The sequence below is a fragment of the Hyla sarda genome, chromosome 7 (genome assembly GCF_029499605.1).
Source record: "Hyla sarda isolate aHylSar1 chromosome 7, aHylSar1.hap1, whole genome shotgun sequence".
NCBI classification, from domain to species: Eukaryota; Metazoa; Chordata; class Amphibia; order Anura; family Hylidae; genus Hyla; species Hyla sarda.
In genome coordinates this window covers 47,025,505-47,042,779 of record NC_079195.1, presented here as the reverse complement: position 1 = coordinate 47,042,779, position 17,275 = coordinate 47,025,505, and the positions used below count along the sequence as shown (strand labels likewise).

Sequence of the window (17,275 nt, the reverse complement as noted above, 5' to 3'; positions counted from 1 at the left end):
TACTTTCAAACCTAGGGGGAATCTTCCATCAAACACCTTTCTGACAGGCTCCATTACCTCTTGCAAAAATGGTGTCAAAGAACTAGTCTTACAGCATGTCTTTCAGATCTGCCCTTTCCTCTGGGCATTTGGGATCAGCCCTCAATACAATTTTCTGCAAAGCTTGTAGAGTCCTGTATACTCTATTAATTAAAGCGGTATTCCGGCCAAAGACATCTTTTCCCTTAGGTGATAAGATGTCAGACCGCCACGCCCCCTCTCATAGACATGAATGGAGGGGGCGTGGAGTCACATCTCAAGTCCTGAAAACACAGAGGTTTCCGAGACTAAAGCAGCAGCCCGGCATGGAAATCGCGGGGGGACAGAGGCGGACCCCCCACCCCGCAATCAGACATCTTATCCCCTATTCTTTGGATAGGGGATAAGATATCTTTGGCTGAAATACCCCATTAAGAATAATTGGGAACGCTGCTCTACATCAAAGAAAAGGATGACAGGAAGCCACTTATCTCATCCCCTCTACTTACAGTTTGTTTTTACCTAGAGGGTCGGTTTTTCAATGGGTTATTTTGGCACCCCGGTAGTGTCAGGCTTGCTACGAGAGCCAACTGTAATATTGATGAAACACTCAGTTGTTGGAAAGACTTTAGGACTCCATTACTATATATTTAAAGGACATACATAATTTTCTTTTCTTTCCCAATGTTAAAATCCCTGTAACAGGTTTAGCTCCCAAAAGTAAGGATTGTGCCACGAAGGTATTAACTTGGTTATAAAAAAAAGTTTTACAAATCCTACCACACCTTATATATAGATTCCTCCTATGGCATTCCTCCTTTATAGCTTCCTCCTTTTTAATTTAAATGGCATCTGTCATTTAGAAAACATTTGATATGAACATATCAAAAAGTGTGGTCTGAGTATTCAGATTACACGAACGAGCCGGGAGAAGTCCATGCTTAGCTTGTGCTCTCCCGTTTCTCATGACCTGGACTGATTACAATGTAAGTCTTAGGGGTACAGGTCGATAAAAAACTTTTGACATGTTCCTAGGACATGTCAAACATTTTTATAACTGACAGGTACACTTTAATTCTGAACACTCTCCTTATCCTGACTAGTTCCCTAAAAACACTAAGCAACTTGTGAAACCAGTAAGGTATCCAAATTGGTGCTTTGGGAACAATGTATAAAATCTGGGACATCAATGGCATCTTAATAAGATAAGTCCTACCCTGGGCAGACAGCGGAAGTCTCAGTCAAGCAACCACCTTATCTTTCAATCTCCCGAACAAGGGTTGGATATTCAGTTTAACAAAGTCTTTGGCCCTACTAGATACTCTAATATGCAAGTACTTCAGCTCTGAGATATATGAGACAGTTCTATTATTAATCCTAAACAGAGACTGTAATTGAGATAACAGAAAAAGAGCGGACTTCCTTCAGTTGAAAACTAGGCTACAATATTTCCCAAACTGGTCAACAACCTCCATAGTTATGGGATGTGACTAAGCAGCGGATGATCCTCATACAAGGCTATTTTCACCCTTATTAACATACCAGAATCCATGTATGAAGTGATGCTAATACATGGCAGAGGCTCCACACTAAGAGTAAACAATAAAAGGTGAAAGTGCGTGTCATCGTCACGTGCCGCCAAGCCAGGGCCATAGCTCTGGTCACGCAGATATGAGCCACATGAGCATAGTTAAATGACTGCATCCACCTAATAAAGTTAGGTCCCAGCTTAATCACTGATAAAGCACCCCGCCAGAAATGCAAGGGACACTAGGTACGCCTCTGGCTGGGAGTTGTAGTTTTGCAAAAGCTGGAGGCATCCTGGTTGGGAAACACTGCTGTAAAAGAGAAGGGGTGCATTACTCTAAGAGACCTTCCTCCAGTTGTACCATTATAATGCATTGTGTAGAACATCTTTCTGGTTATAAGTAGAGTCATATTTAATGATTTATGAGGAGTCATAGCTGCAATAAAGTATAAAGTATGCTACACTAACTCCCTTCAGTGTATTACGCACAATGCAAATTTCCAGAAGAGCCACAGTTCCGGCACATAATAAAACTCTGATCTGCTCAGTTATCCATTAAAGGGAGCATAAAGGAAAAATAAATGCTAATTGCAAACAGAGCATATTTGCCTTTAATTATTGGTAAAATATACATTTCCCATATGATTTAGTGCTCTGAACCTGACTGTACTACAATGAGCAGTTTTGTGCAAAATCTTGTTCTTCAGATCAGGATTCAGGTGATCTAAATTACAATGTGTCGGGACCCTATGGGATAATTTTTATTCAGATAAATCTCTAACTGCGAATGCTAAGTTGTACAGGTCATTCCCTCATGTAAGGAAACAAACTGCATTCTAACACTGGCCAAGATTATGCATTGTAATTACACAGCATTACATCAGGTACTTAAGATGTGATGGTTTAATGTTTTTATTTAATTAGGGATGGGATTGACGGTAGCAATACAAGTCCCCCAGGGTAAAGATGCTGTACATTAGCTACTAAATAAAACCCAGTCTCCCTCCCTCCTTGTTTAGTAGTTGTTATGCTCCATTTGCTTATTAAAAATATTTCATTGCATCATATTTCAGAACACTTTGCAACATAGCCTTTAGCAGTTTTCTTGAGGTTTAAGCAAAAAAAAAATGCATAACTTAAAGGGTAACTCCATTCTAAATTCAATAATATAAATATACTATGTATGAATGTACATCCTAACACTTCAAATCAGTATTTGGTGTGCGTGTAATTGGCTGCAGTTTTTTGTTGAATACTGCTAATATTACAAAGTATGTAACATACAGCCGTGGCTAAATGCTTGGAGTCGGACACAGGTTTCGGTTTTCAAAATTTTCTGCTTCCGTGTTGGGTTTTTTTTGTCGGATGTTTCTATGGTTACTTAAGTACAGGGTGGGCCATTTATATGGATACACCTTAATAAAATGGGAATGGTTGGTGATATTAACTTCCTGTTTGTGGCACATTAGTATGTGAGGGGGGAAACTTTTCAAGATGGGTGGTGACCATTTTTTTTAATCTAACTTTTGTTTTTTCAATAGGAAGAGGGTCATGGGACACATCAAACTTATTGGGAATTTCACAAGAGAAACAATGTGCTTGGTTTTAATGTAACTTTATTCTTTAATGAGTTATGTACAAGTTTCTGACCACTTATAAAATGTGTTCAATGTGCTGCCCATTGTGTTGGATTGTCAATGCAACCCTCTTCTCCCACTCTTCACACACTGATAGCAACACCGCAGGAGAAATGCTAGCACAGGCTTCCAGTATCCGTAGTTTCCGGTGCTGCACACCTCGTATCTTCACAGCATAGACAATTGCCTTCAGATGACCCCAAAGATAAAAGTCTAAGGGGGTCAGATCGGGAGACCTTGGGGGCCATTCAACAAGCCCACGACCACCACTCCACTTTCCAGGAAACTGTTCATCTAGGAATGCTCAGCCCTGACACCCATAATGTGGTGGTGCACCATCTTGCTGGAAAAACTAAGGGAACGTGCCAGCTTTAGTGCATAAAGAGGGAAACACATCAAGTGGATTGGTCATCGTGGGCCAGTTGAATGGCCCCCAAGGTCTCCTGATCTGTGCCAAGCCAAAATGGTGCTCTTTCACTCTGACCACTGAAACCCCACTCTCTATGTAGAGCGACCTCCGCATAGAGATGCATGGCGACCACCACTTCATGCTGTCCACTTTTGTGTTGACATAAACCAGACTTCCTCTTTAATCCAATCCACTTCAGTGATCAACTTGTCAGGATTTATTTCCTCTGCAGTCAGGACAGAGGGAGGGGTGGGGAGAGAGCAGTGTTGCCTGTAAGAAGTCCCACAGGATGATGACTGACTTTACATGCAGAAATGCCCAGGCTGTCTGCTACGAAAGAAGCTGTACATTTTTTTTACACTGACCCCAGTGTCCATTGCTCTCCTCATATGGGTGCTGTGAGAACTTCACATTGGTATACAGGAGTTGACTAACTGCAGAGTACCCAAGGCATGTGGCTGTACTGTATGGCCAAACATCTTCACTAGAGATGAGCGAAGATAGTGATTCGATTCGTCACGAGCCTCACGGCCCGGCGGTTCATGACTTTAGCCTGCAAAAATAGTTCAGCTTTCAGGTGCTCTGGAAAAGGTGGCTACAGCTCTAGGAGAGAGTCTCCTAGGACTGTATCCATCTTTTCCAGCCCACCGGAGTACTTGAAAGCAGAATTTATGCAGGATAAAGCCCGCAAACGCCGAGCCGCGAGGTTCCTGACAAATCGAATCACTAACTTCGCTCATCTCTAATCTCCACTTTGGCACAACTTTGCAAGCTTAAGGCATGTTGTCATGATCTTTCCAGAAAGGCTACTCCTTCAAACCATTGTGTATATAAAGTCCTGTGTCCCCCTTACCTCACTACTCCCAGAGGATGAAGGGCAAAACGCATTTGAGCGTGAGGTGGGGGAACACCTTTATGACTGCTACACTGCACTTCAGTAGGTATGCTGTAAAGGTTTTATGCACTTGCACTTCATGGTTGTAGGGGTATGGCTTACAAATAAAATTTTTATCTGTGTGTCGGTGTACTGCTATATCTGGAGCACATGACATTTTGACTATCCCATGCATATCTATTACATTCCCTAGGGTGTCACTGTGTTGCAGGTCCTAGCACATTTTCTATCCCATTATCATTTCTCAAGTATATTTAACATGGTGTTCTCCCACCATGTGGTTTTTAACATGTCCTTTTTTGTTGTTGGTGGTGGTGTGGGGGGTTTGTGTGCGTAAACAAATTTATCATTTACAGTCATTGTGGTGTATGAATTTTTCAGCAAGATTGTCAAGATTTTGGGTAAACATCAAAACTAAATCTGTTTAATAGGTCTAAATAAAGTCCGTAACTGGGGATATCAAGGAACACTGAAAAATTCTATTAACTTTCACCAGTCTTGGCCTATTTAAAATTGCTTTAATACCTGTTCTCTCCTTTTCCCAATTTTGTTTTTACCTGTCTTGTATATGGTCTTATGTGACAAAAATTACAAACCTGCACAGCTAGGGTTACAGCTATAGATGAGCGAACTTACAGTAAATTCGATTTGTCAGGAACTTCTCTGCTCTGCAGTTGATGACTTTTCCTGCATAAATGAGTTCAGCTTTCAGGTGCAGCCGTGGGCTGGAAAAGGTGGACAGTCCTAGGAGACTCTTTCCTAGGACTGTATCAACCTTTTCCAGCCCACCGGAGCACCTGAAAGCTGAACTAATTAATGCAGGATAAGTCATCAACTGCCGAGCCGAGAAGTTCGTGACGAATCAAATTTACTGTAAGTTCGCTCATCTCTAGTTACAGCTATTAGAAGAAAAAAAAACTTGGACTTGTTACCCACACATCAAGAGTATTTATTGTAATGAGTCTCACCCACCAAGGTTAATTTTCTATCTAGTTTACTCTTAAAGATGCATAAGACAGAACAAAAGGGAACTAAACCTTTGCAAGTCAGCTTTTTAATTTTAAATTTTTTTTTTAATACATTAAACACAAATCAAACCTCAATTCAATACTTTGGAATTTAAAATACACCAGTTTTTATTTTTTAAAAGCACTGTTTGTTCATTCATATAGTGAATGCCACTGCATGGCACCAAAGGCATTACAGGACGCAAAAGAGCCTAAGCTACATTCTCTTCAATATAGGGCTCACTTTGCCCTTTAACATTCTCAGGGCTGTCCTCATTGTTGTAGATGAAATATCTTTGTGGCTAATGTCATTGTGCACACTAAAGTACATATGTGTATTTTCTCTTACATTTTGTATTTAACTGAAAGGCATTCCCACACATTTATGCCAGAAACAGCACCCCTATTGTGTAGAGGCTGTATCTGACATTGCAGTCACCTGAATGACTAAGGCGCTACCACACCAGACAGTCAAGAGTGGTGCTTCATTTTTTAACCCCAGCAACTCTTATGACTTTGTATGCTTGCCCTTAGCTGGCAGACAGTAGCTGATGTCTTAACTACCTTTGTTGAGAGAACAAAAACATGTCTATATATATATATTACATATATTAACCCCCCTCCCCACAAATATCAAAAATACAAAGAAAAACTTTTTAAATACATGTGGTTAAAAATGACACACTTAAGACATAGTGCGCTTGGCATAATTACAGAAAGCCACAAACTGGAATGATTCGATTACAATCTTTGCATCACATTCAGCATATGTAACAAATTGATAAAAAATCATTCCAATATTTTATTATAAACCAAAGCAAAAGCAAAATATATATATATGTAAAAAATGGACTGGCTAAATCAGTTTTTTTTTTTTAAACACATGTACACCAATCTAACATGAATACTGCAAAAAAAATAAATTGAATTTAAAAAAACAGCCATGAAGCATTCATTCCCTTTCTTCCAGTCAGACATCTGCATAAAATGTAAAGCTTAAAGTTTAACAAAAAGATTAAAAAAAAATTAGAATATAAAAAATTTACAATTCCATTGAAAAACAATTAGGAAGCAGTGCTATAGATTTTTTAAAACATCTAGAATTCTGACAAAACCACTTAAGAACTTTGTTTTCTTAGTGATTTAAACACTTTATAAATCTACTCTGTAAGTAAGTGGACGGTGTGTTCCTTTGCTACTTCCTGCTCCTCGTGCTCGTTCTGGTTTTCGTTGCTGCAGACTGCTTCTCTTTCTCAAGTTTAGAAGTTTGTCTTGAGCTCTTTTTCTGAGCTGCAGTAGTAGCTGCCTCTGAAGAAAAAAAAGCAGGAAACCAGAGAAAGTTAAGGATCTTTATCTCATAGAAAGTCTTCCGCATTTAGCTAGTGACCAGTGTGTATATCAGTGTTTTCCAACCAGGGCACCTCCAGCTGTTGCTAAACCACCTCAGCATGTCTGGACAGCCACAGGAAGCTTTTGGCTGTCCAGTCATGCTGAGAGTTGTAGTCTTGAAACAGCTTGGTTGCAAACTAGTTTGGAACACTGTTCTAGGGTGAATTGGAAAGCAGCATTTAAAGGGGTACTCCGGTGCTTACACATCTTATCCCCTATCCAAAGGATAGGGGATAAGATAACTGATCGCGGGAGTCCCGCTGCTGGGGACGCCCGTGATCATGCACGCGGCACCCCATTTGTAATCAGTCCCCGGAGCGTGTTCGCTCCGGGACTTATTACCGTCGACCACAGGGACGGCGGCGTGTGAAGTCACGCCTCCGCCCCCGTGTGACGTCACCCTCTGCCCGTCATGCAAGCCTACGGGAGGGGGCGTGATAGCTAGCTACTGCTGGAAATAGGATTTCGCTGCACAATGCAAATTGCAGAGTTTTCAAGCACGACTTTCAGCCCAGAAAATCTGCTCAAAAAATTCCACCAGAACATGGAACTTGTCTATGGGGACAGCAATGTCTACGCGGTCCTAGCACCAACTGATTGACCAAATTTGTGCCAGTTTTAAACTCCTTGCTGCAAAAAACATGCCACACCAGTTGGTATGGGATTTCAAGTGACTCAATGCAAAACCACTGCAAGAGAGGCAGCAGGAGGATGATACAGGCTCAAGATGCTGCCATTGACTATGGGAGTCTGCAGCCGACGCAAGTGTGAGGAGCAGAGCTGCACACCTGTCAAATCACCCACACACAAAAATAAAAGATTACTCAGTTCCTAATCCTAAACATGTACATCTCATTTATGCCCCATTGACCTATATTTATAATAATATAAAAATACCTCTTCATTAGTTGTAAGAAATACTCTCAGGAAGGGGACGTGTCCCTCCCTTGTGGTGGTGGGAGGTGATTGGTCTGTCTGCTCATGCAGCCTTGTTCATGAATCATCTCTTGTCCATGACCCATGGACAAGCTGATGCTGGTTAGTGTCGCACTAGGCATATACACTGCAGTACAGATCTGTACTGGAGTCTATTATACCTGTGATCGTCCCTTAGAGGGACAAAAAAATACATTTCCCCCTTTTCCACAGATAATTTCTTAGGGAAATTTTTTTAAATTTGATAATATTTGATACCACCAAGCCTCCCTGGCCTATAAAACAGATCTACTTGCCTGAAAAAGTCCAGGATGATAATCTGGTCTAGAACTGCATCCCCCTGTTCTACACAACCCGAGCACTTTAAAAGTTTAACTAATTTGGCAAGACTAAACTAAACATCCGATCTGTTATATTTAATTTCAGACGAAGTTACTGTAGTTTCCCTCATCTCCACACAAGAAAGTAATTTTGTAAAAATAATTACCTGTTTTCCTTCTCTTTGCTGGTGAATCAGCGGTCACAGTTTGCTTTTCTGGTACTGTCTGTTGTACATCACCTTTCTGTGTTTTGGTATTTCTTTGATTTTTTCTACCACGACCAGCGGGAATATTTTCTGTTTCCACTAGGACGGATTCACTTGTATCGGAAGGAGCATCAGGTTCACTAACAGGTGCACTGTTTACTTCAGCGTTTGGCAGTTTCCTTTTCACTCCCCTTGTAGACTTTGATGAAACATCCTCAGCTTTCTCTTGACCAGCGCCTCCCTTCTGGCTTTTTACGTGGGACTGTGTACTTTTGTTTTGTTCTGAGGGTGTACCTCTAGCAGATACTCCCCTTTGCCTTCTTGAAGTGGACGGTTCGGCATTGTGAACTTCATTATTTTCAATTTCTACTTTAGAAGGCGCTCCCCGTCGCCCCCGTTGTGGAATTGCTTGAACAACTTCTGTGGAAACAGTGGACTCAGCTGTCGCTTTTGTATCTATAGCTTCACCTTTCCTTTGTACATTTGCCTTTCTCCCCCTCTTAGAAGGCACATCCTCTGATACAGTAAGTAGTTGAGAGCTGGTTGATGCTGGAGGCTCCTCTGCTTCTGCTTGGTTTCCTCGTCTAGATCTCTTTGCAGTAACTTGTGGCTCTGATGCATCAGCTCTAGTCTTCCCCTTCAGCCGACTAGCTCGGGGAGATACCTCATTTGAATCCTGATCTGATACTGCGTTTGTTGTGCTTTGAATGTCAGTATCCAGTAGAGGGTGCCATTGTACAGATTTTGTCTTTGATTTGGTAATAGTCTGTTCTTCTACATTTTTTAAAATTCTACCCTTTGCAATCCTTCTACCCTTAACTTCAGGCGATGAATTGGTTTCACTACTGTAAGATGCTTTCTTTCCCCGTGTCCCCCTTGTGGAAGATTCTTTATCCACTGAAACAGGTTTATTCTGCTCCTCAAGACTTGCACTGGAGTCTTCAGACAAAGTCAGATTTCTCCTTGAGGCTCTTGAAGATCCTCTTGTCGGTTCACCAGCATCAGAAGCTGATACATTAACGTCTCTTGCAGTTCTAGACCTTCCCCTTGCAGGTACCCGTTTCTGGGGAGCCTCAGTTTTAGGTTCCAGAGTTTCAGAACTAGCCACATTACTTGCCTCAGTTACGTTAACCTTTTTGCTTGGTCGTTCACGCATACTCTTAGGTTGGCTTTCAACAGGTAGTTCAATTGCCAACTCTTTTGTTTGCCTAGCTGGTGATTTTTTCGGAGATTTAGGCTCTGGGCTTTTAACAGGCTCTTCAGGTGCTGAGGCATCTGAGTTTTCCATCTCATTTTCCTCTGTTAAACCCTTGGACTTTGACTGGCTCCTGCTTCTTGTTTCCTGTTTGGATGTCTTTGGTTTGGTAACCGACTCAATCCCTAAAAATATATACAAAAACATATGTTATCATATTAGCCAAAATATATTGTTTATTACAAATCTGAGGATGCAGAACTCACTAGAAAGTTCTTCAGCGTTCCTTCGTCTTCCACCTCTTCTGGCCACAGGAGATGTGTTACCCGTCAATCCTTCTGGTTGTTTATCCCCCAAACTTGAATTAGGATCTCCTGAAACTAAGTAGTAGAAGAAAAGAGGGGAAAAAAAAAAAAAGGCAGAGAAACATTACAATTAAGTAAACTACTAGCTTAGCAGTTCCCTATAACTGGTTGTAGCAGAGGACGACAATGCTCAACACAGCAACACATTAAAGATGTAAATCTCACTAAATGATTGCATGAGTCAAAGAGTGAAGATACCTTCAGGTACTGGTTCATTCTGTGCCGCTTTCCTTCTTCCTCTTTGAGGTAGTTGGGTTTTCTTTTCTGCCACTTGTATTGTGTCCTCAGGTTCTGGTGCTTGTTTTGATGGCTTTTTAGCACTCTGGCGGACGGTTTTCTTATTTGATTTGGCTGCTTTTTCATTTGCACCTTCAGACGGTACTTCAGGTAAGTCTAACTCTCCTACAGAGAAGAGGGGTCAAGTTAACATCTATAAATACTTACATCTAGCAACATTACAGGTAGCAAACTCAAATATTCATGGTATATAGCACAACATGTGCTATAAATGTCTGATAGATGGAGGGCCCACCTGTCTCTGGAACAAGTGATCTTAGGCCCCATCAGACCAAGTTCCAGTGGTTGGTATCCAACTACAGCAAAGCAGACTAACTGCATACACCACTTCCATTAATGTCTATGGAAGTTGCACAAACAGCATGCTATTATGCTTATGTAGCCAACTCCAGCTAATATCTACAAAGCTTTTGCTAAAGGAATTTAGCAACTTTGTTTTTGTTTAAACAGGTACTTTAATGTGATGTTCAAACTCTGCCCAAGTGCACAAGGAGAATAAAGACAACTTTTTAAAAAGGTCTACCATCAATTTTGGTACTGCTATATTGATAGAGGACATTGTTTAATGAATACAACCTGCAGTATTTTCATGTGCTGAGGTTGTCAGGAAAAGGTTTTAGAACAAACAAGCTCTTGTGCACTGACTAGCTATAGGAGCACCACTATGCCTGTCAGGACTTCTCCCATCTCTTATAGCAGGGGTCCTCAAACTACGGCCCGCGGGCCACATGCGGCCCGCATTTACTCGGCCCACCGGGTGTTTTTTCCTAAGGACATCCCTGTGTTCCGAAAGCTGCTTTCCGAACACAAGGATGCCTCTGTGAAGTCCCTGCGGCCCGTGTTTACTTTAAAAACACAAGGCCGGCCGGGAGCAGGTGGACACAGCGACGTCCCATGCATGCGCCCATGGCAACCGAGCGCGGAGAAGCGAAGCAGCAAGGACGTGCGCGCTGGTCGTAGGTAAGTGTTTACCAGCGGCGCGTCCCTTCGGTGTTCTGACCACCGATCCTACTATGGCCGGAGCGGTGGTCGGAACACTGAAATGGGGCAGTACACAGGCATACAGCCTCCAGCCATACTGTATCGCTGGAGGCTATATGCCTGTGGGGGAACATACTGCCAACCCCTAATGTGGGGGAACTGTACTGCCAACCCCTAATGTGGGGGAACTGTACTGCCAACCCCTAATGTGGGGGAACTGTACTGCCAACCCCTAATGTGGGGGAACTGTACTGCCAACCCCTAATGTGGGGGAACTGTACTGCCAACCCCTAATGTGGGGGAACTGTACTGCCAACCTAATGTGGGGGAACTGTACTGCCAACCTAATGTGGGGGAACTGTACTGCCAACCTAATGTGGGGGAACTGTACTGCCAACCTAATGTGGAGGGAACTGTGCTGTGTACTTAAAGTGGTAGTCCACTAATAAGATATATAAGTGTGCATAGGAATTTATTAATGTTTTGTTATCAATAGTCCGGCCCTCCAACGGTCTGAGGGACCGTGAACTGGCCCCCCGTTTAAAAAGTTTGAGGACCCCTGTCTTATAGCAATGCCTGACCTAGAAGAGGGGGGCTTAGCTTTGGTGTTGCAAGACCAACTCTCTGCAAAAGGGCACTGTAGTTGGTAGACTATATATTAGGGGTGTGAATCGCCAAGAATTTGGCAATTCGATTCGAATCGCGATACCAGTGTGGCGATTTGATATATCCCGATATATCGCGATACCGTCTAGGTGACGATACATCGCGATATATCCCGATTCTGTCTAAAAAACTATGTATTTCACACTTTTATTAAAACTTTATTTTTATTTTATTTTTTTTATACACTTTATTAGTCTTTTAGGAATCATTAGATTCCTCAGACAGATGAATAAAGTTCTATTGAACTCCATTTATCGGCAATCCATTGATAGAGCCTGGTCCAGCCAGGCTCTATCAATGACAGAGCCACAGAGAGCAGGGAAGCAGAGGTAAGCCCTCCGGCTACCTCCACAGAGGATCGCCCGCCCGCGATGGCGCTGCGGGAGGGGGGGCGATCTAGCCCACCAGGGAGCATACACATGTCCCTTTACGCATGCTGGCTATTAGCGGCGGCCCCCGGTTACTGAGAACAGCCGGGGGCTGCAGAGTATGGAGCGGGCACGAGTCGGGAGCCCGCTCCATACACACTGCAGAGCACCGCATGCTGGATATTAGCGGTGGTGATGCATTAGTGGCCCCCGGCTACTGAAATCAGCCAGGGGCCGCAGAGTATGGTGCGGGCACGAGTCGGAGCCCGCTCCGTACACCCAGAGCGCCGCCGCGTCAGATCCGGCTGACAAAATGTGGAACTTGTATCTCCTAATGCCATGGACATGCTGTTCCGGGGATCAGGAGATACAAATTCCACATCACTAAAAGAATAGATTCAAAAATATTTTGAATCGATTCAGCATCGGCAAGTGAAAAATCGTGATAATCGCGGGAATCAATTTTTTCTTACACCCCTACTATAATAATATATATATTACACACACATTTTTTTTGTCTATATCTATACATAGTCACACAAAGTTTGTTTACATATTGAATACTATGTTTTCCTGTGAGACATCACTAACCCGGATCTGTGGTCCAGTTCTGGAGATTGCCAATGTGGAAACTGCACATTAGAAGCAGGACCCGGTATATCCAGTTTCCCTGCTTTCATCCCCTCTTCACCCATTTGACTGACCACCTTATGTATATTCAAGGAACTCACTTTGCCCATGTGAGTGGGTATATTGGAGCAGAGGGGAGAGACAGAATTGCCGGGTATGCTGGGTCCCTCCACCATTGCACAAAACCAGTTACTTCCAGATTACAGCAGGAATCTCTGCATCCGAACCACAGATCTGGGTGACCTCACTTTGGTTGCATTTTAAGTCCTCTATTAACCAATACCAGTGGATTAATTTTACCAAAAGAGGTGGTAGATTCTCTTTACTGACAAAGTTGAGTCAGTCAAGGGGCAAAACAGCCGTCACCCAAACTGCCCCATCCTCACGTCTACGACCTTTTGACTTTTAAAATGTATAGAAATAAAAGTAATAGGGGGAAGATATCAAAACACGTGTAGAGGAAGAATGGTGAAGTTGCCAACAACCACCAGATTGTGTTTAATTTATAAAAATGGTCTGTGAAAGATAAAAGGAGCAATGTGAATGGTTGCTATGGGCAACTGCACCACTCTTCCTCTACACAGGTTTTGATAAATCACCCCTACAGTTTCTATTTGCACAAAATATGGCGAATGTTCTCCCATTATTTTCTACCTTACTCTGTCAAATGTTTTCACCAAATCTGCCATGTGTAAAATAGTTACCCAGGTTGCAGCTCATGACAAATTTCGTACTTTGCTACTCAACTGTATACTTCTATATAAACTGTGGCATTTAAAGATGAACTTCCTTTCACATGTGCAACAGTAAGCGTGTGTTTGAACATTCAAATTTTCAATCTCAAATTCCTTTACACGTCCTCATTTGACCTGTCTCTGGCTTCATATGCAATAATTGCAAATTAAAACCATGAACATGTGACTACACCCTAAGGGTGCATTCACATGTACAGGATCTGCTAAATATTTTGTGCAAGTCAATGGGTAGCAAAATCAGCTGAACAAAATGCAGCAGATCCTGTAAGTGTGTGAACGTACCTTAAGAGTGCGTTGACACGTGCATATTTGCTAAATTAGGGTGTATGTATTTTTGCTTCAGATCTGTAGCAGATTTTGCTGCTTATTAACTTCAATGGGCAGCAAAATCTGCTGAACAGATCTGCAGCAGAAAGTCGGCACATGTGAAAGCACCATCAAGCTTTAAAAACTCCAGCTTACCTTCAGTAGTTTCAGGTTTCCTTTTTGATGATGTTACACCATCAGAAAATTGCGCCGTCTCCTTGGAAACTTCTGTGTTCCTTGATCTTCCCTTGCGTGTGGGTGAGGCAACTTCAGAAACCCCATCTTCTGTGCTTTTCTGATCCAGTTCCTCCCCAGATGAGGTCACTTCGGAAACGGCACCAGACTCCTTGGACACATCTGCCTTTCTAACTCTTCCTCTGCGCTTCTGTGCCATTACTTCCTCCACAGCTGGAACAGACACCTCTGACTCATTGGCCATATCCTTAGACCTATTGCTGCGTGTTGGTGCAGCGACCTCGCTAACAATCGACTCCGCAGTGACCTCTGCAACTTTTGGCCTTCCTCTGCGCTTCTGCGAAACGGCCACATCATTGAAAACTGGAACAGTATCCTTTGGTGCCTCTGCAATTCCTTTAGACCTGCTTCCACGAGTTGGAGAACTTACATCCACTTCAGGGACCGTAGGAGAAACCTTAGCAACTTGTGCTGATGCTTTTGGTCTTCCTCTGCGAGTCTGGGTAGTAGGCAACTCACGTACCACTGAAACAGATAGTTCTGCCTTTTCCACAGTTCCTTTAGATCTACTTCCACGAGTTATCTGAACCTCAGGAGCTGAAGGTTCCTCGGGCAAATCCACCTTAGTCTTCTGTCTTGCCCTACGTGTCTTTGATGATGCCTTTCCTTCAACAACAGGAATAGGATCCTTTGTGATTCTACTATGAGAATCAGAAACAGGCTCTGAGGGGTCTTCTGATGGGCTGTTGGGTTTGTTACGTGTTGGGGAAGTCAACTTGCTCTTTGCAGTGGGTACAGACTCCTCCGGTACAACTGCCCTGTCTTTTTTGGGCCGTCCACGGCGAGCTGGGGAAGCAGTTTTAGAAACTAGAAGAGACTCCACAAGTACCTCTACAGTTGTTGGGGAGGTTGAAGGAACAGATTCATTGATTACTGCAGAGGTGCTTGGCCTTCCTCTACGCGTTGGGGACGTCACCTTGCCATCAGCAATGGGTACAGTTTCCTTGGGATTTTCATCTTTGCCAGTAGAGCTTGGTCTTCCCCTACTTCTTGGGGAAACCACTTCACTGTTGCTGCTGTCAGTGACAGTAAGAGATTCTCCAGGACTAGCCACCTTGCTTGTAGATATTTTTTTATGGCTTGTTGGTGTCTTTTGTCCATCAGCTACTATGGGAGACTTCAGAGCTTCAGCACTGGAGCTTGATCTTCCTCTACGACTTGGCGAAGTCACTTCAGCATCAGAGGCAACAAGAGACTCTTTAGGAGCTTTAGCAGTAGAGCTCGGTCTTCCACTACGTCTTGGGGAAGTCCCTTCCATGACTGCATTGAAAGTGAATTCCTTGGGAGTTTCTGCCATGATATGAGGTTTTTCATGTTGTGTTGAGGAAGTCACCTCTGTATCAGAAACCGAAAGAGACTCTCTAGCAGCAGAACTTTGTCTTCCTTTACGTCTTGGGGAGGTCACTTCAGCATCAGAAGCAGAAAGAGGTTCTTCAGTAGCTCTAGAAGTAGGACCTGTCCTTCCTCTACGTCTTTGGGAAATCGCTTCACTGACAGAATTAGAAGCAGAATCCTTGGGAGCTTCTGCCAAGGCTTTTGGGGTTTTAGATTGAGTTGAGGATGTCACTTCCGAATCAGAAACAGATTCTTTAGCAGTAGAGCTTGGTCTTCCTCTACGGCTGGGGGAACTCACGTCAACATGGGAAGATGAAATAGGTTGAGAAGCTTTGTAATTAGAGCTTTGTCGTCCCCTTCGTCTTGGTGAAGTCACTTCACTGACAGCATCAGAAGCAGATTCCTCGGAAGCTTCTGTGGTTATTTTAGGTGTTTCAGGTTTAGCTTGAGAAGTCACCTCAGCATCAGAAGTAGAAACTGATTCTTTAGCAATGGAGCTTTGTCTTCCTTTACGTCTTGGGGTCACCTCAACTATGGCATCAGAGGCAGACTCCTTAGGAGCTGCTACTGGGGTGCTCGGTCTTCCTTTACGTGTTGGGGATGTAATTTTGCCATCAGCAACGGGTACAGATTCCTTTGGACTTTCAGTCACAGCTATCGGTCTTCCACGTTGAGTTGGAGAAGTCACTTCAGCATCAGAAGCAGAAAGAGATCTTTTAGAAGCGGGGCTTGGTCTTCCTCTATGTCTTGGGGAAGTCACTACATCTGATACATGTTCATTAGGCAACTCTGCAAACAAAACACATTTTAGCATTAAAACATGGGCGACTTCTGCTTGCCAACAGCTAAATAAGCTTGATTTTTAGTATGCCAAGTAGATTACCACTAATCTTTCAAAAGCAGCAAGCCAATTTTTAGAAGAGTCTTCAGGGCAATGAATTTCAAAAGCACACCCTACTGGCCAAAGGTTTTGCAGTGTAAGGTACACTATCCGCAGTTAGCAAGAAGTAGAAAATCTGATGTCAATTTTTAAACTATCAGGGTCTCAGAGGAAATTCCCACCTATCAGGAGAATGAGTGGGGATAACTGCAGCAGTGCGCATTACTCTCCAGCTTTCAGTGATCTTTGTCTTGAGGCCTCCATAGACTTATAATGGAGCAGGGACAGTGTTTGCTGAATGCACGCTGCTGCGCACTTATTCCCCCTCGCTCTCCTGGTCAGTGGAGATCTTTGCACAGACAGCTGTTTTTTTCTTTTAAACAACAGTGACACTAAAGAAAACTGCATGTTATAGGCCATGACCACACATGATTATGTGTGGTTAACCCATACAATGTTCTTGGAAAGTCCATGCAACTATCTTGCAACAAACATGCAATTGCATAAAAAAACAAGGATAAAACTTCGCATTTACGACAATACAGTGACCCCCCCCCCCCGACCTACGATGGCCACGACATACCATAATTTCAACATGAGATGGCCTCTCAGAGGCCATCGCATGTTGAAGGCAGCATCAACATACGATGCTTTATGTAGGGGCCATCGCATAAACTGCTGTCCGGCAACGCAGACTGCTTCAGCTGCTGCCGGATAGCCATTAAAGGTGCCCTGTGTGGTCCGGTGGGTGTCACTCACCTGTACCGTCGCTCTGGACCGTCCTCTTCGGCATCTCCTGCATCGTCGGCGCTTTCCATCGTCATCACGCCAGCAACCCAGTCATCCAATAGGAGCGGCGTGCGCAGCGACGTGATGACTGCGATGAAGAGATGCAGA

The 17,275-nt window shown here is 43.2% G+C and overlaps 1 protein-coding gene across 6 annotated transcripts in view; it reads right to left on the bottom strand.

The window, feature by feature from the left end:
* Positions 1-5,486: 5,486 nt before the first annotated feature.
* MKI67 (marker of proliferation Ki-67) overlaps positions 5,487-17,275 on the bottom strand; it is a 51,970-nt gene continuing 40,181 nt past the window's right edge. For 4 of the 6 annotated variants that reach the window (XM_056528895.1, XM_056528899.1, XM_056528898.1 and 1 more), the window contains 5 exons: positions 14,065-16,287; positions 10,104-10,307; positions 9,807-9,920; positions 8,307-9,725; positions 5,488-6,802 (listed from right to left, as the gene is read on the bottom strand). In XM_056528895.1, coding sequence (XP_056384870.1) covers positions 6,690-6,802; positions 8,307-9,725; positions 9,807-9,920; positions 10,104-10,307; positions 14,065-16,287 — 4,073 coding nt within the window. In that variant the 3' untranslated portion in view covers positions 5,488-6,689. Of the gene's footprint in view, positions 6,803-8,306; positions 9,726-9,806; positions 9,921-10,103; positions 10,308-14,064; positions 16,288-17,275 lie in introns of all 6 variants that reach the window. The other 2 variants (XM_056528896.1, XM_056528897.1) reach the window with 1 other exon arrangement.